Raw genomic sequence first — 24,369 nt, forward strand, 5'->3', positions numbered from 1 at the left:
TGCAGGCGGCCTTTCGCTGTAGATTTCAGCCTTTGCAATGCATATGATGAAATCTGTTGTAAGGGTTCATTCAAACGAGCATGTGCGTATGCGTGCATTGGTGCGCACAAAACCGCACACCCACATACGTGCACAAACGCATGTAAATGCAGGTCCGTGCCACACACTCACCTCTCCGTCACTGCTGTGTAAATATTCCCCGCGGGGAGTAAAGAATCCTGTGCCACAGCTGTAGCAGAGGATTTCTACATCTTGGCGGGGTGTCCCCTTGTCACGGAACACAGTGACAGCACTGTCAGTGTTCAGTGACAAGGGAACTCCCGGCGAGGCTGAAGAATTCCCCTGCCACAGCTGTGGAAGAGGATCAAGATGTTCTCCTATTGCTTTCAGTGGGACTGGCGCTTCTGCAGTCCCATTGAAAGCAATGTGCTGCCAGCAAGCCCTGCAGGGATTTTCGGAGAAGGGCTTTAAATATAAGCCCTTCCCTGAAAAATCATCCCTAGAATGTGTTTAAAAATTAAAAAAATATATATACTAACCTCTCCTCAGCTGCCGGGGCTCAGGTGCGTCTAGCCTGTCTTCTCCCTGCACTGCTCTGAATCTGTTTCAGCAGACGGGGATTTAAAATCCCTGCCTGCTGAAAGAGCTGTATCTAATTGGCTGAGCGCTCAGCCAGTCACAGGCAGCACTCAGTTATTCATTAAATGACAGCTGAGTGCTGCCATTGATTGGTCCCAGCAGTCAGCCAATCACAGGCAGCACTCAGCCATTAATTAAATTCAATGCCTGTAAGTGCCAGCAGAAACCGCATATGGCAGTGGGTGTTATTGCGTATCACAGTGTATCTCACGTATGTGGTCAGGCGCAGTGCGACTTTGTATTTAGAAAAAAAAAATTCCCTACTCTGTTTCATAGCAGTGTTGCGTATGAATTGTTGCCCATGCACAATGTATTTAGTATGCACAGCATTGCATACACTACCCACACAAAAGTATAGGGCTCCTGCTGTGTGGTACACAGAAATAGAGCATGCTGCCATCTTTTTCTCGCGTGTATCTACTTTACACGCTAACGTAAATAGATCAATGAAAATCCATGTACTTTCATTGACTCCATTCACCGCGTGTCACGCGGCCATGCATGAAGGGCATAAAACATGTGGAAATCACAGTTTTGTGAATGAGCCCTTAAAGTGCCGTGTGTAACAAAATTGTTTCAATTTGAATGATTTACAAATAAAATCAAACAGCATCTGGATCCAGTAGCCTCCTTGTGTTGTCTGATTTTAATGCATCTCCTCACATTGAATGGGCTTTCCTCCGTGAGAACGGCCCAGAAGAGCACACGCCGTGATTTTTTTTTTTTTCACAAGAACACTTTGTGAGCCATCCTGTGGTGACAATAACCACTTCGTGTGCTTCACAAGGGTTGGAGAATGCTTGTTGAGGGGTTTACGACACTAAGGGCCCTTTGACACGGAAAGATAACTCTGCAATAAATTATTGAATTGTGCGAAAGAAAAAGCTAATCGTTCCGTGTAAACATGGCCAACGAATGGACAATGAATGATTTATTTTGCTTCTTCGCTGTTATTTTATGCAGGCGTTAAAATCGTCTTTTGTCGTTTGACAATCGTTGCATGTAAAAGGTGCTATTCCCAGGCATTTACCGGCTGCCCTGATAGGCCGGCAATGGACTGAAGGAAGAAAGTACAAAAAATGTAAACTATTATCTGCGCGTGTAAATGTTTGCTCGTTCCAGTGATTTATTGCTCTGCGTAAAAGTACTCTAAATCCATATAGATAATTCAGCACTCTACACAAGTTTTAAACAGGCTTCAAATCTAGATACAATATAGAAACAATCTCAATTTTGCAATGTTCCTCAATTTGTGGATTTTGATGGATATTTAGGGTCACTATTTTTCTGAAAGGGCCGGCCACACAAGTATCCGCCTTCTGCCGGACAGATGTTAGCCTAAATTCCTCAACTTTTTAGTGAAATCATTATGCCATTACTTTTCACAAGGACCCCTCTTGTACTACTAGCCAGCAAAGCATCAGTGATTGGCACCTTATTACAGTGGGTATTGAACGTTTTTCTGTTTGCACAGCACAGTCTTTTTCTTGTGAAATGAAAAGGTTTTGGTTTTAATTTCATCTAGTCCCCACAACATTTGGGACCAGACGCCTTGTCACATAAATGAAGTCTCACAGGGGATTTTAAAATTTGAAAACTCTAAAAAAAATGTAAACTACCGTTCTAAGTCTATTCTAGGGTCTGGGGCTTCTCTTACCAGCTTCCTCCCTGTATGTGGAGCAGTTTGTTAATGCATCATCATCTTGGCACATTTTCAGCTTTTCTAGCTCTTATTTATTTATCTACATACGCACAAATGCTCATTATTCGCCCAATTATGAAGTTGCCCCAAGTGTTACATTTCTCTGTTAAAGCACATAAAACAGAATGTTTCCAACTGAAGTAATACTAGATACTGCTGTTATACTACTTATAGCGCCCCCTGGTATCTTTTGATTGCCCCCACAGAGCGGCCACCTAATTTTACCAAGTGCTGGTGAGAAGCAGCAGCTTGTAGTGTGCTTATTGTCCTTGGCTAGCATGCACAGTAACAGGAATCACCCCGGTACAAGACAGTCATGGCAGTGGGACAGAGCTACTGTGACCACCGCCACTGTAAAAACACCGGAGGCCGCCGTAGCAAGTATGTTACCTCAATATCTAGATGAGGACTGTTTTGACAAAAATAATTCCACTTAAAAAGTGGTTTTGTGTTGTAGCAGAAGTGTAATATTTAATGGTAAGTTTATTTCTATATAACCACCTTCTAATCTGCACGACCTCCTTAATTGTGTTTGAGGTGATAGCTGATCGATGACAGAGGGACTTTACTTGTGTCTATAACCTCGTATTTTTACCCCTAAGAAACGGGAAATGGTCATAACAAAGAATGGAGGTTTTTTTTGCCCAAAGATGAACATTTCTTTGGCTCAGTATAAAATATTTTTTTATGTTGGCAATAATTTTCATCCATTAAGTCTGAACGTATAGACTATTCCTCATTTGAAAAAAAAACAAAACATTAACTATAGAAGTGGTGCACAATTTCTCCTAAAAGTTTTGAAAAACATTAGAATCCTATTATTTTAGATGATATTTGCCCATTTTCTTGATGGGTGTCAGTAATTTTGGAGATGGATACATAGAGGACATTCATCATATGTACACCTCTGAGCATTGATAACAGGTGGACTAAGGCATATGAGAGCAGTAGGCTGTGCCATGGCATATGGAGCTTTATTTAGTCTGGTTTAAGGGGCTGACAAATCTGCTTAATTTAATATTCCAAAACTGTATTATGTGTAAAATATAGACAATAGCGGGGTCAGGCATATCTACAAAACGATGTTTAGAGCGAAACATCTTATTTATGCTAGCAGATTCAGAGCCCTGATTGTGCCCGTTTACACCAGGAGGAGTGCAGCAATTTTACTAAATCATGATGGATGTAAATGAATGGAAACAAATACAACACTAATGTCATTAGTACAACCTATATAGGAGAAACTGCATTGTTTTGTGTAAATCGGAGCGGTCTGTGGTAATAGTGTAATGGTGCAAGGAAGTCGTGTTGGAAGCTGCCTCAGAAATGTTGCACATGCTCACTGTACAGATGAGCATGAAACCTCAGAAGCATAAATATAGATTAGATGTCAAAAAGTAGGAGGTGTGGAATGGCTCTTGGACAGGACTAGCTTCAATGCAATATGGTATGCCATCACGTAAAATAAAAATTTAAAGGGGTTGTCTAGGACTTTTGGGATTTTTTTCTTAGGACAATTATCAATAGATGATCGGCAAAGTTTGCTTTTCAGGATCCCCACCGATCAGCTGATTCTTGGCACCATTGTCAGTATTGATAGCGCAAGAAACAAATTGTGCCATACGTAGTGCAGGCACAGCCCCAATTAAATTCAGTGGAGTTGCACCTGCATTACCAAATCAGGCTGCTGCAGGACAGACAGCACAATCTGCTTCCTACGCTTTCCGTACTGATAGTGGTTCTGCAAATCAGCTGATTGTTAAGGAACCCTTTACATAGAAAAAAATCCCACAAATTCCAGACAACCCTTCTAAAACCTTCTGGCTCTCTACCCAACTGCATCAACTACAAGGAAATGGAAGCACTCTGAGCTGATAGCTCCATGATAGCTCCTTAATGATCATTTGGTGTAGAACAGATTTTCTTCTGTGACCAAACCAACAGTCTGTACAAAGGGGGAAAAAAAAAGTTTGATCGCCTTGGAAGCCAATTAATGCAGAACATGTCTATCAACTTTGTATGACTTTCTTCCATTTGTTTTGGTACACCGCTCTCATCCTATTGTTAGTAAAACACGCACGTGACTAGACACCATTTCAGACTTCTCCTTTTCCGTCTTCCTTGTTGTGAGGGCTACTATTACAAGGTCCATTCAAGTTCTAAGGCCTCCGACTGTCACTTTTTTTTAAGGAATGAAAAAAAAAACTACTTGCTCAAGAAAGAGTATTGTTACTTCTCAACATAATGTCCCTCTTAACGTACACATTATTTCATAATGTTGATTGCCTGACCGCTGCGAGCACTTCTTTACGGGGTCTGCTTTGTCCACTGGAATATTGCTAATGCAAGAGTGACGCAAAATGTGCGAACACGGAGCTTCATCGTTGGAAAAAGCCAAAATCCACTAGGTTGTAAGGTCAGGTGAGTATGGAGCGTGGTGAACCACTTCAAAGTTGTTGTCTTGAAGAAACCTCTGAATAAGGGCTGCCCGATGAGCAGAAGTATTCTTTTGATGAATTCGCGGCACAGACCTAGAGGAACTTTTCTACATCATCAGCTCTTCACGGAGGATGGTGTGCACAGATCCTATGGAAATACTGACTTGGCAGGCAGTCTTTTCTATACTCAACCGACAGTCTTCCATAACCACTTGCTCCACTCATATTGTCAGACCGACCGGTGCCTCGCCAAGGCTCCTTTCATTTGTCCTCACACAATGTTCACCCTTAGAACTGTTGCACCCACAAATGCTCATTTTCCACATCCATGACGCTTTCACCGCATGTCTAACTCAACTGATGATGATCGTCGAAGGGTGTCCTCCCACGCAAGTGAAGAAAACTGATGACCAGATGCTGCTCTTGGAATGTGAATGTCACCATTTTAAGTGTTAAAAGCGCTTCTAACTCGAGCTGCCGTCACAAGTTCTGGGCACTGGATACTGCCATCTGCTCACTTGTCTCCTATTCCCTAGAGAAAATTTGGGAGACCCTAAGACTCGAATGCACCTGGTAAATTAACCGGTGTTTGTGTGCCCTTATCCTAGCCTAGTAAGTGCCATTTACGTAGGCTGACAAGACTATTCTTTGCTCTCCTTGTCGAGTAGGTAATATTGCAGCACGCGCATCCAGATTATAATTTCTGAACAGCCTAGAAAAGGTCTTATGTATCAAAACTAAAGGGGAAAGAGTCCTTGTTGTCCTTAGCAACTTCAGTTTATGATCACCTTTTCCAGTGGAGGTTACAAAATGAAAACTGTGAGACTAAACATGGGTATAACTACCGGGGAAGCATTTGTTATGGCCCTCAAAACAAAGCATCCTTTTCCTCCAATCTGCTTTGATACCTGAAGCCATTTGTTTTTAGCTGTGTATCCAGAATGCAGATTGCCTTATGAAAGGCTCTGCCTGTCAGAAATGGTTAAAAACTTCTCGGAATCAAATTATTTTTTTTCTATGATCTGCAAATCCTTGGCAGTAATTTTTTAAATCCTGCAGAACATACAGCGGCTCCCCTCGCCCGTGTGTACTAGATAACCATTGGCCAGTTTCCAGAAACGTGCAGCGTAGTGTCGTTGTCATCACAGCTGCTATATTTTATTAATACAGGTTTTGTTGCCTTCACCATCCAGCAAATATTAGAAACTCTACTTAATAGTTGCAATACCAGATTTGCTTTTTTTTTTTTGCCTTTTTATGTTTTTGTTACAATAGGGTGTGAAATGGGATTATATAACAGATACGTTTTGTGCATCAGTTATGAATCGTACCCTGTAAAGAGGATGATGCCAAAGAACCCTACTCCCCTAAATGCATGAGTAATATACTGTGTTCTACAAATAGTGTGCCGTGATGCCTCCGTGGTGAAATAGCATGCACTACTGTACATTAAGGCGTTGTCAAAGACTTGAAAATAAGTCTGCTTTTGTTTAAGTGTCTATGGAATAGCACATTTGTCGGTGGGCATTGTAGGGTATTGCAGCACAAACTCCTTTTTGTAATCCTGGACAACCCCTTTCAATGCCGCTGATAGATTGATAATACACTGAAGTAACGGCTGCAGTATAATATACCGTATATTGAGATTCAGTTTAAATGTTGTTCACTAACGGCTTCTCCCTTTCCTCGCAGTATCGCATGCTCCTCCACCCCCGTCTATACTGCAGGTAACTCCACAGTTACCTTTGATGGGATTCGTGGCTAGAGTTCAAGAAAATAGTAAGTTTTTGGGACTTAAAATCTCAGTAAAGATGTGTTTTGATAAAACCCTGTATTTTGTATAATACAATGATCTGTGCTGAAAAGCAAATGATTGTAATTGAATTTGAACCACAGTAAATGAGGTTGGCTAGGTTTATTGGTAGGGGGTTGTTGCAGTGGAGTGATATAATCCCGTGTAAAAGCACCCTTATGGCTAAAATAAGAATCTCTTATTACCGCGCTTAAAGAGAACCTGTCACCAGTCCGTGCTTCCTGAACCACCTACAGCATGAACCCGGGACAGCCATGCCTATTGGGCCCATGTATGTTTAATTCGGAAAGCCACTATAGTTGCAGGATAAATGTGCTTTGAAGATGCAGTCCCTCTACATGAGGCAGACAGGGAGAGTCCAGCGCTGCGGCGCCCCTTGACTCGCAGTGCCGTTGTGACTACATCTTCAACAAAATGTTATTTTGCAACGCCGCAGTGTTTCAGAATAAAACACACATGAGTCTGATACATACGCCTGTCGCTGATTTACTCTGCAGGTGGTTCAGGCAGCATGAACCTGGGGACGGATTCCTTTAAAGGGGTTGTCCCGCGAAAGCAAGTGGGGTTATACACTTCTGTATGGCCATATTAATGCACTTTGTAATGTACATTGTGCATTAATTATGAGCCATACAGAAGTTATCAGAAGTTATTCACTTACCTGTTCCGTTGCTAGCGTCCTCGTCTCCATGGTGCCGTCTAATTTTCAGCGTCTAATCGCCGGATTAGACGCGCTTGCGCAGTCCGGTCTTCTTCTTTTCTGAATGGGGCCGCTCGTGCCGGAGAGCGGCTCCTGGTAGCTCCGCCCCGTCACGTGCCGATTCCAGCCAATCAGGAGGCTGGAATCGGCAATGGACCGCACAGAAGCCCTGCGGTCCACGGAGGGAGAAGATCCCGGCGGCCATCTTCACCAGGTAAGTAAGAAGTCACCGGAGCGCGGGGATTCAGGTAAGCACTGTCCGGTTTTCTTTTTTAACCCCTGCATCGGGTTTGTCTCGCGCCGAACGGGGGGGCTGTTGAAAAAAAAAAAAAACCCGTTTCGGCGCGGGACAACCCCTTTCACTTATTTTATTTCCAAACCTTGCACTATACCTGTAGTATTGTCAATAAATACATTGTGTACTTTTTTTAAATATACTTTATTCTTCCATAATTTCTCTCATTTTTAATTTAGTTTCTGAGACTCCACCCCCACCGCCTCCTGCAGAAGAGCCTGTATTTGATGAATCTCCTCCACCGCCTCCACCTCCAGAAGACTATGAAGAGGAAGAAGCTGCAGTAGTAGAGTACAGTGACCCATATGCTGAAGAAGACCCACCTTGGGCACCAAGGACTTACTTAGAGAAGGGTATGTGAGAAGTGGTTGTAGCATTTATCTCCCATACACAGGAGGAACCATTAGACTGTGCACTGACTGACCATAGGGTTTACACTAGACTGTAGGATTAGCCGTGCTAGTTAAACATTCAATCTTAAGGCTCATTCACACGGGCGTATGCATACGACGCTGTAAGTACAACGCACTGTTGTATGCATCGCAGCCCATATGCTCAGCTGGTAAAGATCGCGTATGGGCGGTGATTGGCACTGCACATGCCCAGGAATATGACGTCACAGACATGTGCAGTGTTTTTTTTTTTCTCCAAATTCCCTTCTCTGTTCAGAGCACGGCTGTGTATTGGAATGCATGCGTGTGGACAGCGTTTCATACGCAGCCCGTACAAGGGCTGTGTATAATACACAGGGAAGTAGAGCATGCTGCAATTTATTTCTCCTGCATAATATGCAGTGACAATACGCCCGTGTGAATGAGCTCTTGGTATCATTCTTGCTGTTGGACCATCAATGATCAGAAAGTCAGGATACATCCTAGCAATTTGCCATCACTACTTCTGGTGAAAAAACTTTAAGATCACAGCCAATTTCAGCCTTAAAGATGTTTTCCCAGTAAGGACATTTATTCCCTTTTCCTGCTCCATTCACATGGGGAACTCGAGGTACACAGCTGTTGGGTGTTCAACTGCTGGTACCTCAGGTGATCCCTACGATCAGAAATTTTATCCCCTTTTTGTGTATTGGAGTTTTGTCACTAGTGGGAAAATCCCCATAAGGTTGCTTTAAAGCAGGGGTCCCCAGCCACCGGGCCGCGGACCGGGGCCGGGCCGTTAGGTGGTTAGCGCCGGTCCGCGGAACTTTTCTTCTAAACACAAAGCCCGTGGGCCGAATCCGGCCCGCTGCCTTGTGCTATGTGGCCCGTGGCGTGCCGACGCCGCTGACCACTGAGGCGATAACCAGCGGGGGCGCCGCAGCTCCCCGCTGGTAATCGCGCTTGTCCGGCGCACACTGACGTCAGTGTGCAACCAGGATCCTCCTCCCCCGAGTCCCCTGCTCATTAGTTCCGCAGGAGAGGACTCGGAGAGGAAGCGTGCAGGGCTGCACACTTGACGTCTGGGCAAGCAGAGAGGGACCGACGCTGACTGCGGGAAGAAGGTAAGTATATGGGTGGGGGGGCTGCTAATTACTGGGGGGGTGGGGGCTGCTTATTACTGGGGGGGTGGCTGCTTACTACTGGGGGGGCAGCCTGTTACGGGGGTGGGCTGCTTACTACTGGGGGGTGGGCTGCTTACTACTGGGGGGTGGGCTGCTTACTACTGGGGGGTGGGCTGCTTACTACTGGGGGGAGCTGCTTACTACTGGGGGGGGGAGCTGCTTATTACTGGGGGGGGGAGCTGCTTATTACTGGGGGGGGGGGAGCTGCTTATTACTGGGGGGGGGGGAGCTGCTTATTACTGAGGGGTGGGGGGCCTGCTTATTACTGAGGGGTGGGGGGCCTGCTTATTACAGGTGGAGGGGCTGCTAATTACTGGGGGGGGGGCTGCTAATTACTGGGGGGGAGATAAATTATATGCTGCCCTATGTGTGTGCTGGGGGGGAGGAGATAAATTAGATGCTGCCCTATGTGTGTACTGGGGGGGGGGGGGAATATATTATACTGCCCTATGTGTGTACTGCCAGGACATTCTAAATGTCATTAAATAAGTATGCACTACACTCCAACCCCCTTCATAACCCCGCCCCATATAACCAAACCCCGCCCATGCCCCGCCCAACCCTGCCGGGCCTTGTAAAAATGTTCTTGCTTGAAGCCGGTCCCTGGTGCCAAAAAGGTTGGGGACCACTGCTTTAAGGCACAACTGCCGGGGTGGGAAAGGGTTGAAGTGGGGAATTGGTGTGATTCAATTATACTAGTGACTATATTTGCATGTTCTAAACCTGCATAATGTAACTCCTGATTACTAGTAGGTGGGGCAGTTCGCCGGGTATAACTGTATCCAGTAGTGGAAATAGGAGAAGAATGTAAATATCAGGCATTGAAGGAAGGATTCATAGCGGGGTCTGTGATTCACTTGGGACTTACCCTCCACTCACGGCATGTCTGTTTTAGTACAACACAGAATTGATATAAGAAAGGATGATCCAATAGGGGACGGCATGTATTTACTAAAACAGACATGTCAAAAGAGAGGACAGATCCACTTATTCAACAAGCAGCTATCTAAGGCCAAGTTGAGATATAATACATATTTTCTGGAAAAATCCACAAAAAAAAAATATCATTTTTCTCAAAAGATTTCACCTTCTACGTTCCAGTATGCTCCAATTTCTGTGATGATTTCTTTTCTGCTGCAGTTTATTTTGGGTTTCCACCCTCATGTTCTGTGAATTTCTGCAGACTTAGATTCCACCCTGAAAATCTATGGCAATTCCGCAACATCTGAACGTGGCCCAGTAGTCACATCTGTATGTTCAGAGTATAAAGCCTCACCATTTCAGATTTCTCCCAGCATCTTCAGCTCCTCATAAGTGAATTCACCTACTTTGAAATAAACAATACCAATTATTTTTTTTCTTCCTTTTCTAGTTGTGGCAATTTACGATTATACAAAAGATAAAGAAGACGAGCTCTCATTTCAGGAAGGAGCCATCATCTATGTCATTAAGAAGAACGACGACGGATGGTACGAGGGAGTCATGAATGGGGTGACAGGGCTTTTCCCAGGCAACTATGTGGAGTCAATCATGCACTATTCAGAATGATGACCCAACAACAGACACGTCCCTGAACAGAACCATGAGGCTTCCCAGACTTCCATGAGCCCCTGGGGGGCCCTTTAATAAACTGAAGAGGATCATTGTCATTTGAGCCACTTCATCTTGTTCCGCTTTTTGTTTCTGACCATTAAAAGAAATAGTGATACAAGTTGTTTGATCAGATGTGATCTTCCTGCTGCTCCAGAGGAGTTCTGGCTAATTGACCCAAGTTGGTTGGACTTGGGGTGTTTTTAAGACATTTGAACAGGTCTATGACATTTATGAGCTCAACTTCACCCTTATTCCACACAATATTCTGATTATCTATCAGGAGTAATGAGATTTAATATCTGCCAGTGTGACGTAGGTAGTAGAATCTTAAAATGTTTAGGGCTGTATAGAGAGATGGGTGACTTAGAAGCTTATCACTCCATACCTTCAGCTGTTAGGGGTGGATACTTGGGTCATTTGTGTTTACCCTGAGAACACCAAAGAGATTGTTTTACAACAGGAAGCCCAGGACGATGCTCCGGAGCTGTTCCTCTGAGTTATCATAGAAAGATCAAGCCAGTTTTGTTAGATCCATCTAGGGTCCTTTTAGACAAGCCGATTCTCGTTCGCTCTCGTTCAGACAGGCAGACACATCTTTACTTTGAGCAAACGAGCATCATTCAGCAATGTCGTTCAGTTGTTGGCTCATCGTTGGACCGAACGACTATCGTTCACTTTCACTCGTTGAAACGATAAGTGTTCCGTCTAAAAGCACCTTCAGACTGATTTTGTTTTGGATCTTTACATCGGCAGCCATGTGATCTAGATAGAATAACCCAAAGACATTCATCGATAGCCATTTATACCAATGACCTACAAAACCTAAGCAAACTCTTTTATCTTAAACTGCTGTACAAATAGAACTGTATAGATGCAGTACTATTCTCCTAATCCAGTATGAATCTGTGTCGGATTATTAACCCTTTCATAAAAGGCTTTCTCTTTTTGCTGTTGTACAACTGTGCTATCTGCTGGCTAAAGCCAGTGTGTGTGCACCAAAGAGGCTCCGACAGCGGAGTGGCTGGCAATAGATGGTAAGAATACCCTGTCGGACGTCTTCTGACATTGGAGCTGTACAAGCTTCAATCAGAATGTAGGAAGACGTCAGACAGTGGATTGGAAAGTGTTAAGTAGGGAAATTGCGTTATTTAGGGAAGTAGATTATGAATTTTACATCTTATTCACACAGTGCAGATTTGGACAGTGTTCTTCATCAGTGTCTTACCTGGACTTGAAACGTACAGAAAGTAGAATGGAATGATTTATACTCCTCTTTCTTTCACTGATCACATCTGCAATGTGTGCATGAGGCCTAAAGGGGAGAACGTGCAGCTCATGTACATATAATATACAGTCTGACATTAAATAAGAAGCAAAAGTTGGTTATCTCCGCAGTTTTATGCTTTCTGTTCTTTCAGGATGACAGATGATCAGGTAACAACCTTTAAAGGCAATTTACCTAATGCTGTTGGAACCTGAACATAAGGTCTGTTAACATGGGCACACCATCTGCTTGTGTAAACGACCACTGACCAACGCTAAGCATGTTTCCATACAGCTGTCATTGATCACCTGCACAGCTGTTCTTTACATAGGAAGGTGTGCAGCCAATCAGCGAGCATCTGTATACTCGCTGAAACATGATCACCCGATCAACAAGTGTGCTGGTTCATCGGCTGATCGTTGATCGTTCGTCCTTTTACGTGACCTGATTGTTGAGAAAACAATTTTTCGTAGGAAGGTGCAGGCCCAATAATCCGCCTTTGTATAGGGACCTTAGTAAAGATCCTTAATCACTTTTCAAAGGCCTAACCGTATCGCCCTCTTTCATTGTGCCTCATGCCATTTGTTGTGGCGCTCCTAGTATTGTGTTGGAGACAATCGTAAAAATTTGCAAAAACCAAAAGACCTGGCAGTACTCAGTAGTGGTTTAACACTTATTTGTACATCTTACCAGTTGTTTGCGGTCAAGCGGTGATCTCAGGAATCATTTGCCTTTCTATCTCACTCTTCTGATTAAATTAATTGCCGATGGCATTGGTGGATAATAATGGGGTATAGAATACTGTCTAATAGAGAATTTTTAGACGGATGACTGTTGGGTACTTAAGTGTCTGACAGCTGTCACAGCCGGCTATTCTCTTTCTTGTGAACTGTCGTTCAGTGAATGAGGCCGAACGCCCTGGAGATCTCTTCCAGCCATCCGCCTCCATTCACTGTGAACAGGCAGTCGCTCAAAGATGAGCAGTTGTCCTGTTAATACTGAGCGAGAAGTCGCTCACGAGTTGAGCGAGCTGAAATGAAGCAACTAATGAGTGATTTCTCGCAGAGTACCCTGTCAGATCACCCCTTTTTTTTTTTTTTTTTTACCCTGGATGACTATCGGTCAGAATCGCGCCTGTTCAAGCATTTTTTCACCCAATAGTTGGCCTGTCTAAAAGTACTTAGTCTGTCTACACTGTCTATTTGACTGATTTGTCATTTGGTAGAGTCACTGTGATAAGACAGTCTAGTTTAACTTAATACCACCTATTAGTTGAGATGCTTTGCACCAAAATTCTGGCACAACTTTTGGCGTATTTAGGCTACGCCTCCTTTTCCACAAAGCCATTCCCCTTTGAATGTGTTGTAAAATTATCCAAAATGCATAAGTGTTCATGAGTCATCCATTCTAGGAACTAGTTAATTGCTTTGTGATATTACTTAATATTCAGAGTAGTTTTCTAGGTAGTCATGTCTGTCATTTTATGACCCCTGCAGTATTTCTATCTAGACCCTGCAGCTTCAAGGACTCAGTTGGATGCTTCAAATCCCAAGTTGTGATTGGAAAGAGGACTAAGTTGTGCCATGCTGAATGCAGAGTAGAGTTACCTTTACACGGGACAAAGGGTCTGATAGCCGTCCAACACAGGAGCGATGGTCATTCAGAGAATGGAGGGGGATCTGGCTGAAGGTCTCTTCTGGATACCCGCCTCCATTTACTGCAAACAGGCAATCCATAGATGAATGACTGCCTGTTTACATGGGCCAATAGTCGCTTGGCTTATAGGTGACCTAAAAATCAAGCAACTCCAAAAAGTGAGCGGTTTCTTGTTCAGTGCCCTGTTGGTGGCTGCGTGTACCCTTGCTGGCTATTGCCTGAATTTGCTGTTTCTAGTGATTATTCGGGGGATCCCCAAAGTGTGACTAATCCTGTCAGGCGCATAAGTAGCCAACATCTGTCCCTCCTGCTCTAACTCCTGCGCTTAAATGCAGGTAATAGTCTTTGAGGTGAATGGGGCTGGCCGGGATCATTCCAGCCAGCTTGCCTACATTCATAGGTCGTATTGACATGAAGCAGTGAATTTGGGTGATAATCACCCCGTCCAAAGTACCATTTAAAAGATCTAGGAAAGTTGCTTCTAATATTTACAGGTATAGTTGTGTATTTACATGGATGATAGCGAGCATATAGGATGAGATCTGTTTCAGGGTGGCTGCGGCTAGAACAATGTATATGAGTTACATGTGATTGGAGCTGATGCTTTGCATGCACAGGTAGAGGTGACAATTGCGTTGACTGATGAAGTATACATTAATTAGCCGTATGGACATAGACTTGCAGAACCCCCGTGTTAGATTTGCCTTAACCTGATATAGGTCAGAACATTTGTCTGTGCGTTTACTTCCTATAAAGTAATAACCCTTCACTCCAAATTAATTTCCTTTCGTTCAGGGTTTGTGTCGATTTCTGTTGTTGCACCAGAATTTATCTAGTTTGCGTTTTGTCTCAATGAGTTGTAGAATTAAAAACAGCTGCTCCGGTGCTGCCCAACCATTTTTGTTATTTTATTACCCAGGTTGTGTGCCTGTACCCTGTTCAGTTGTAATTTTGTTACTGTCCTATGACAATCCATAAGTAACCCTTGACTTGAATATGACTTGAATCGGACCTTATATGGCCGGAGATGGGTATATAGTTTAAATCCCTTCACCCCAGTTGTAGATAGGAGGTGCTAGTAGTAGTTTCCAACCCAGAATGTCATGTAAATCAAAACTTCAGCACACTCCAAAAACATTTTCTTTTGTTGGAATAAGATCTTTAAGGCGAATCATTTTAATGACATCCCATAGACTCTGCAATGTAAAAACCATCCTGTAACAGTGGATATAGAACCCTTACAGCGCAGGCTATAGAATATATGAGCACTATATGATGGCCTTTCATTTTTTTAGGTAAAAAGGGTTGTCTAGTTATAAACTGCTGATAGCCTATGCTTAGAATAGGTCATCAATAGTAGAATTATTGTGTTTTCCCACCTGGGAAGTATGCTGATCTGCTGTCCGTACATTGATCTGATTTCTGGAGCTCCTTTTCGACGACATTGTCCAGGCTTGGTATTGCATGTGAAGTTCCTATTGAAGTCAATGGCCTGTTATACCAAGCCTGGCCTCTGCAGTGGGAATGGAGCTGCCTGTTTCTTGCAGAAGTCAGCTTGGTGCATAAGCGAACAGCTGCTCAGTGGTGATGGAACAGTGCTGATCTACTATTGATGGCCTTTTTTTTTTTAAAAGAATCTTCAATAGTTTCCAACTGGCCAACCCTTTAAGTGACATTTTGACCTGTGATATCTAGAAGGATACCCTATATTAAATCCTCAGATTTACTCAGTATAGTATGTCTAGCCACATCCAATGACAACCATGGTGCCTATGTTTCTTCTTCCAGTACCTATGTTTTTGTTTTTTTTAAATTCTCTTAGTAGTCTAGAGGTGCCTTTATCTATAACTAGAGATGAGCGAGCATACTCGCTAAGGGCAATTGCTCGAGCGAGCTTTGGCCTTAGCGAGTACCTGCCCGCTCGAGAGAAAAGGTTCGGCTGCCAGTGTGGGTGACAGGTGAGTTGCGGCAGTGAGCAGGGGGAGGGAGGGGTGGGGGAAAGAGATCTCCCCTCCGTTCCTCCCCGCTCTCCCCCGCCACTCCCTGCCCGCCGCCGGCAGCCGAACCTTTTCTCTCGAGCGGGCAGGTACTCGCTAAGGGCAATGCTCACTCGAGCAATTGCCCTTAGCGAGTATGCTCGCTCATCACTAGGTTTAACCTGTTAATAATGAATCAAATACTCAATTGTATGAAAAGAGAGAGATGACGGTTTGTTCATAACAGGAGCCACAACACAGATTAATCCCAACCGAGCTTGGTAGACCGCATTGTGCTGTAATGAGCCTCTGACAGCAATGTGAACAGAGCCTAAGGCTCCTTTTACACAGGATGGTTGTTGTCATCCGAGCAATGATCGCTCAGTGAAGGTGGAGTGGGAAAAAGATCACTTCTGGTCACCCGCCTCCATTTACAGTGAACAGGCAGTCGTTTATAGATTGACCACTGCCTGTTTACACGGATCGATCGTCATTTGATTTTCAAACAATAAGCAAACTATTATTCGTTGCCCTGTTACTAGCAATAATTATTGTTCAGCTTTGCACGATCCAGCGATAATCTGAATGATGATCGTTGTGTGTAAAAGCACCCTAAGGCAGCATTCAGATGGGTGTAATCCTCGACTGGACTAGTATCGACGCTGCTAAGGAACACATCCAGTCCAGACAAAGCAGGGAAGACCTTTCTGAAAAGTTTTGCCAGGGAGTTTTTTTTCCTTCAGTTTTCCTTACGGGAACCAGTCCTGTTCTTGGCACTGAATATAGCACCGTAGTGATACAATACGAGGACTACCCAAAATGTACATGTTGTGGATAGTACTAGAGCTTGCTGCCAGTTGGTAGCACATAGTATATTTTATAGGCAGACTTGTAACACATACAAAATAAATGAAGTAGAAGACTGCAGAAGTAATGCAGCTATATTAATATTCTATATTCTAGTAGATTGAATGTATTCCCAACCCAAGAAAGTTTACACAAATATAGCTTATGGTATTTGGCCCCCTCAGTTGAGAATGTTGGCTGAAAAGCCATCCGTATCCATTACGCATTCATGTGGCTCAATGGTAAGTGTTTTACATATACTCGTGTGCCTGCTTTTCTCTTCGTATCATGTAAATGATTACTTTGTCTTTTGCCCTTTCAAACAAAATTTAAAAAAGTGCATCTTGTTTCGCACATGCGGCACCCCCACATTGTTAGAGGATAGCCGCAAGTAAATGTGCATTGGTTTTCTCAAGACATTGCAGCATTACACACACAATGATGTCTCTTCTCAGGTATGAGCTACATGGACAGCAGAGTTTACTTAGTCTTGCTAAGCATATCTGTTGCACTGTATAGGGCATATCGGTCAGATATCTGTTTTCTGCCTGCCTGAAGGGAAGAGTTTGTTGAGTATGGAAGGATAATCAATAGCTACTGGTATAGCATACTTTATAATATGAGACCTCTACAGCTTTACAAACTACACAGCTCTCTGAAATTAGCTGTAGAGTAAACCAGTATTCGGCCCCGTTAACACGTTGATCTTTTTTTTTTGTAGTCGAAATTAGTCTGCAAATTGTCTCACTTCCAGAAGTAAAGCAAATTCTCTTGTCTGTTTTGCCTATTGGAGACAGCTACCCTGGAAGTCAATATCCAACTCTTCAACGAACTGTTCAGCATAACTAAGGATATTTGTCGAACCAGACACCCATTTGCAGAAAGCTGTTTCGGGGTACTTGCTCTTTGTTAGTACAGAGCAGGGTTGGTTGACTGGAGGAGAGACCCTTGATGCAACTTTGGGGAGAGGGGGTGCTGGTTCTCCTTAGTGAGACACAGTAACCCTCCCCATAGCCAATACTAGGAATGGACATTAATCTGCCAGTAAGCTCCACTCCTGGTTTTGGCTTGAAAATATTTTTCCTTTTATAAATGCCAAAGTGTGAACTAGTCCTAAATGGTGTCATTGGTCTTTGCACTGGGGTGGGTGGTCACAAGGTCTTTCTCTTAATGTGAATAGCTCTACGGAGTGTTTGAGAATATTGTACAGTACTTCAACCTTTAAACATGCTCTGACATATTAGACTTCTATGAATACACTATTTGCAAATGATATACATTTGTCATTTGATGTTTCAATACTGAAACCATGCAAAGCTGAAATATGGCCGTGCCTATGATTGCTAAAGCAGGGCCAGTTAATAGAAATTATAGATCAGAATGAAATATGTAAGAAAGAGGAAAGTTATTAACCAAGATGTGTTTTGTGTATTCTTCATATAACCAGTGATGGAACTGCACTTCAGCCTTAAAATGGAACATCTGTGGGAATGATGAAAATTTACCACTAATATCTAATGATTATTGCAAACTTAGTCATAAATCAGGCGCATCTTCAACTGTCTGCTGTTACACATGCGGGATGATAAATCGGCTGCATCTTTAAATGTTTCCGTCTAAATTGATCTACCGATCACTTGACTTGGTTTTCTCCAGCTTGTGTGTCCAGGTTTTGGTCTCATTTCGGCCATGCCTTCTCTCTGACTCTTTTGCACATTTTTCCAAACACAAATATGGTGCAAACTGTGCAAGACGGCTTTTGGCCAATTTTCTATACCAAATCAGAAAAGAAAATCCATTCTGTTGTGTATGTTCCTTGGAGCTAGACATTGACCATTGAACCAATATGAGATTGTTCCCATGCCATGCATCATCATTATAGGTCAAGCTTGGTAAATTTATAGCTTGTGTTCTCCATTTTATCCCTCAAATTTATCTCAGGCTTTTGTTTCCTCTTTATACACCCCATCATTTGTATTACACCCATCTGTAATAGTAGTAAGCGAAGACCAACAAAGGTAGTTGCAGTTTTGTATATACATTTAGCAGGAGGACATACATGTATGAATGGCACCTATGTAACATGTCCTAAAAAGTGCCTGATGCAACTGGCAGACTTTAAGCTGTTGGTACAGTTTGTGTTACCCGGTTCAGCATTAAGTCAGACTGGCTTTATAGGGCATGTGGCACCTTGCAGTTCAATTACAGGTCTGTAGGAATGAAGGTGAATATCCTCAGAATTGGTGGAAGTTGTAAATCTAGAATAAAAGCCCAAATGCACCAGAAAGTATTGTAACTAGCAAGTGCATGACCTTTCTGAACAGCACCATCTCATCCGTTGGGGGTTTATGTATTATGCTTGAAGTATAACAGGATTCAACGCAGCGAAAAGCAGTGCAGCTGTGAGTTTCGGAGTGGTGATGGGTTATTAAGTTGACAGTGGCATCATGAGGTAAGGTACTGTAACTTTAATTGTAGTAATTATAGCACAGGAACAATAAGGGTGGAAGTGGCTTATAACTGTAATAGAATATACTGACGCATTTAACCTATGACAAGATAATGCTACGCTGAGCAGCTCTAGCGCTTGGATTTCCATTACATTTTCTTTTTCCTGGTGTTCCTTCACAAGACTGGCATGATAGTTCTCCTAAGATGTACGGAGCAGTTAGGAGACCGGTTTCTTAAAGATTTGGTCAGCTGTTTTTGCCACAATTTCTGTTTCTATTATGTGCCAATAAATCACCTCCAAAGTGACATGGAGAATTGTTTCCTCCCCTCACTCTATGAATGAATATTGCTGTGTATTAAGAGCTCCTGTTCAAGTCCTAAATAAAAGTATTAAAGCACAGTTTGCTGTTGTGTGTGTATTCAGAATGATTGTTGTCCACCTTCTAGGGACACTTGATATGTCAGGGTCTTGAAAGGAAACTGCAAGAAGTGCTCCCTCTGACATCCAAAGGTAGTTTACTGTCCTTCAGCTTATCTATGGAATTGGGGATTATGAACCCAACCAAGCGTTAAAAAAAAAAAAAAAAAGTGCCATCGAAGCTATTGCTTTCATTGAGCAAGGATTGGTGATACTATAGCAGCCTAAGGGCATGTTCACATGGGGCAGAATGTCTACATCAAAACCTGCACCATTTGCTGCAATTTTTGATCTAGATTTTCGTTGTGAAGAAGTTGATTCCGGCAATAAAATTTACATGTTCCAGATTTAAATTCCACACCAGTTTTAACCAATTTAGGACCAAGAACTGTAAATATACGGCGCTTGGTCCCGGGCTTGAAGCCCAGCCAGATGTAAAATTGTAATCAATCAGAAACGGGACGGGATGGCAACTGTTAGTCATAGTTGATAACTCAGAGGAGGTGGGAGAAGTGGGTTTTAACCCGTTCTGCCTCCTTTCTTCAGTACACATCACTCAATGAGCGATATGTACTAAAGTAGAAGTGTTTCTTTCACTACGCAAACCCAGAGGTCACGTGAAGGCCAGGATTCCCTGCTATAGCAGAGCTGCGGGGTCGTAGTAGACCCTGATCAGCTCTGCCAGTAACTATTGTCACCACAGGGGATGGTTTCCCCTGTAACTGGAGCTCCTATGGATGCCCCAGCTACAGTGGGAAAGTATCAAATAAAAAAATAAAGCAAAACCTGTGCATTTCTCCTAGAGGTCTTATATGACGTCATGGGGGACATAGATAATCCAAAACCATACATATTGTATATCGAAACGTCTGAAACAAAATGAGGAATCCATTCCTTTCCTTTATTTTAGCGTAACTATACAAATTTTAAAAACTAGGAATGTTGAACTTTTTTTTTTTTTACTTTTTACCCCCAGTAAAATTAAAAAAACTAAAAAAAAGTCAATGAAAAAAGATATTTAATAAAAATAGCCCCATGTATCCCGGAAAAAAAACGCAGCAAAAATAATCTTGGTAGCTAAAGGAAAAAAAAAATAGGGCAGTAAAATCCCTTAAAGGACCAGATACTTTTTAGAGATGAGCAGATTTTTTCTGCAGCATGTGAACTTTGCTGCTACTACAAATGTTGCGGATTGTCCACCTGTATAAACATGACCTAATAAAGCAGGTTTTGTTCTTGGCTTCTATTAACTCTTTTTATCCAATTTTCACATTTCTGACATACAGAAATGAAACGCAATTTACTGTATAACAGAAAAAAACCTTCTCCCCCATCTTTTTCTTCCGAAAGACATCGGCACATGGTGAAAATTCCATCCACGGCTTTACAATTGCCTTAATACAATTTATAGAATGTGACACTTGGACATCATGCACTTTTTGTATCAAACACAAGCCAAGCCTCAGGATTTATGACTGCACTCCAGCTCTATACAGCCTCTGCATATGCATCCAATTTGTTTAAATCATTTTTTTGACTGATTCAGTACAAAATCATGTCCCATCAGTGGAGCTGGTCTGCCCTTGAAGCATTGCTTCTAAGGAAGAATATTGTCATAGTGTACACACGGCCCTCGTAATATGGAACAGCTGCACTCGGCTCTGCTAGGTGACCTCCTAAACCGGATTACATACATTGCATTAGAAAATGACATTGTGGAAGAAGACCAAAAATCTGCAGTAACATCCACAGTGCAATTTATTTTTGTGGGTTCTCGTGGAATGCTCCCACCCCCACCCCCCCACCCACAAACACACACACACACACTCACCCCCCCCACACACACCCACATACCCCCATCCACGCACACCCCCACCCACACACATTCACACACACACATTCACACACACACTCCCACCCACACACACACCCCTACACCCCCCCCCACCTGCACCCCCCCCACACACACACGCACACCCACGCAAGCACCCCTCCACGCACCACCACCCACCCACCCCCATCCATACCCCCCCCACACCCAATTACAACCCCCTCTCCTCCCACCTTCACACCTCCACCCCTACCCCCACACACACCCATCCCCCACACAAACACACACACAACCCCACACCCCCTCCCCCCACCTTCACACACCCACACAAACACACCCACTCCTCCACCCCCCCACACAAACACACCCACTCCTCTGCCGCCACACCCTCACTGACCCCCCTCACACACTCCCCCCTCCCCCCCACACACTCCCCCCCCCCCCACCCACACTCCCACCCCCCCCTCCCCCCCACACACTCCCTCCCCCCCCACACACTCCCACCCCCCCACACACTCCCACCCCCCCACACACTCCCACCCCCCCACACACTCCCCCCCCCCACACTCCCCCTCCCCCCCACACACACTCCCACCCCCCCCCCCCACACACTCTCCCACCCCCCCACACTCCCCCGCACACACACTCCCACCCCCCCACACACTCTCCCACCCCCCCACACACACACTCCCACCCCCCACACACTCTCCCACCCCCCCACACACTCTCCCACCCCCCCACACACTCTCCCACCCCCCCACACACTCCCACCCCCCCACACACTCCCACCCCCACACACACACTCCCACCCCCCCCCACACACACTCCCACCCCCCCACACACTCTCCCCCCCCCCACACACACTCTCCCTCCCCCCCCACACACTCTCCCCCCCCCCCCACACACACTCTCCCCCCCCCCACACACACTCTCCCTCCCCCCCCACACACTCCCCCCCACACACACTCCCCCCCCCCCCCCCCACATCCACACTCCCCCCCCCCCCCCCCACCATCCACACTCCCCCCCCCCCCACCATCCACACTCCCCCACCCTCACATCCCCACCCCCCCACACAGCCACCCACCCCCCCACACCTCCCCTCCCCCCCCACAGACACCCACCCCCACCGACACACACCTCCACCCCTCCCCCCACACACACACCCTCCCACACACACCCTCCCACACACACCCTCCCACACACACCCTCCCACACACACCCTCCCACACACACAGCCCCACACACACAGCCCCACACACCTAGAACCCCACACACCTAGCCCCACACACACAGCCCCACACACACACAACCCCACACACACAGTAAAAAGAATATGGGCTGGTCGTTAAGGGGTTAAGATGGGTAATCAAATAGCCTTAGAAGTGAATACTTCCAAAACCCAAAAAAATATAAAAATAATTGATCATAAAAATCATTACATAATCATAAAAAATAACTAAAAATACTATTAAAATACTAAATCTATACCGTCTTCTAAATCTTTTCTAATTGCTCGTTAAGACCACGGGGGATTAAAATCCAGTCCATTTCTTTTCTTTGCAACTCTTCCATAGATGTTGATTGTATATGCTCTATGGGGGTGACCCTTAACCCTTTGCTTTCACCGTTATGAGATCCCATAAAATGACGTGGGATACTGTGGCTCATGCCTTTATAATTATATCTATGTTTAGAGATCCGTGTTTTAAGTTCATTTTTCGTCCTTCCCATGTACTTCTTCTCCCAGGGGCATTCCGATAAATACATTACTTGTTGTGTATCTTAATCCACTCTTTGTTTTATGCTAATGACTTCTTGTTCCACATTAATTTCCTTTGTTTTGTGTGAAATATGTTGGCAGCGGCGGCATTTCTTTCCCCTCCTGCATTACATCCAGATAGGGTAACTTCTCTGTTATTCTTCCTCTTTTGCCAGGATCCGATGCTGCTAATATATTCTGTAGTGTAATATTTTTCCTAAAAATTAAAGTGGGATTGGTATTTATATTTTTTTCTAAAAACGGATCACTTTTTAAAATCCAATTATTTTTTAAAATTTGAGGTATTTTGCCCTGCTGGCTGCTAAATTTAGTAACAAACGCCGTTTGCTTTCCCTGATCACTTCCAGTGTTATTTTTATTTTAGTTTTTATTGGAATTATTCCTCCCATTAGCTCTTCTTCATTCCCCATATTTATTTTCCTTTTCTTCTGTAATCCTTTTATATGCATTCTCAATCAATTTGCTTGGAGATTTCTTTTCTTTGAAACGTTTTTTTTCAATTTCCGTTTAACGGTCAAAATCTTCTTTATGTGAACGATTCCTCCTTATTAGAGATGAGCGAGCGTACTCGGAAAAGCACTACTCGCTCGAGTAATTTGCTTTATCCGAGTATCGCTGTGCTCGTCCCTGAAGATTCGGGTGCCGGCACGGAGCGGGGAGCTGCAGGGGAGAGCGGGGAGGAACGGAGGTAAGATCTTTCTCTCCCTCTCTCCCGCCCGCTCTCCCCTGCGACTCACCTGTCAGCCGCAGCGGCACCCGAATCTTCAGGGACGAGCACAGCGATACTCGGATAAAGCAAATTACTCGAGCGAGTAGTGCTTTTCCGAGTACGCTCGCTCATCTCTACTCCTTATCCTTTTCATCTGGCTATATGGGATATGGTTCTTCCAGTGTCTTGCCTGACAGCTCCTGTAATCGAGGGAACTATTCATATCCACGTTCTTAAAATGGGTACAGGTAAAAATGTGTTTTTCTTCATTAAATAACTAAGTCTAAAAAAACTATGCTGGTGGCATTATTGTGATCTGTATAATCATTATTATTTAGTTCTCCCACTCCGTATTCCCGTCCCCAATGAGTGCGAAGGAACCTCTCTTTTCCCTATCCCAAAATTTCTTTAGAACACTATGACATTACAGGATAAAAAAAACATTGACCCCTCAGTGATCGTGCTTAATTTTGGAATTCTGACATGTCACTTTAACATAGAATAACTCCATACAGGGTTTGCATATCCAAGTGATTCTGACACTGTTTTTCACCACATGTTGTACTTCATTTAGGTCGTAAAAATAGACCGATAAAATTCGTAGATATTTGAGCCAAAATTGTGAAAATTTTGGAAAAGTTTTTTTCCCCACATTTTCAACTGAAATAACTCAACTGAAATATGTGCAAACATACTGTAC

General features: G+C 43.9%; 1 protein-coding gene across 15 annotated transcripts in view; it reads left to right on the forward strand.

Annotated features, from left to right (window-relative positions):
• ABI2 (abl interactor 2) overlaps window positions 1-15,513 on the forward strand; it is a 110,258-nt gene extending 94,745 nt beyond the window's left edge. For all 15 annotated transcript variants that reach the window (XM_066576054.1, XM_066576057.1, XM_066576059.1 and 12 more), the window contains 3 exons: window positions 6,472-6,558; window positions 7,767-7,940; window positions 10,515-15,513. In XM_066576054.1, coding sequence (XP_066432151.1) covers window positions 6,472-6,558; window positions 7,767-7,940; window positions 10,515-10,690 — 437 coding nt within the window. In that variant the 3' untranslated portion in view covers window positions 10,691-15,513. The remainder of the gene's footprint in view (window positions 1-6,471; window positions 6,559-7,766; window positions 7,941-10,514) is intronic.
• The last annotated feature ends 8,856 nt before the right edge of the window (window positions 15,514-24,369 follow it).

Source organism: Eleutherodactylus coqui, chromosome 8, assembly GCF_035609145.1.
Source record: "Eleutherodactylus coqui strain aEleCoq1 chromosome 8, aEleCoq1.hap1, whole genome shotgun sequence".
Classification (NCBI taxonomy): Eukaryota; Metazoa; Chordata; class Amphibia; order Anura; family Eleutherodactylidae; genus Eleutherodactylus; species Eleutherodactylus coqui.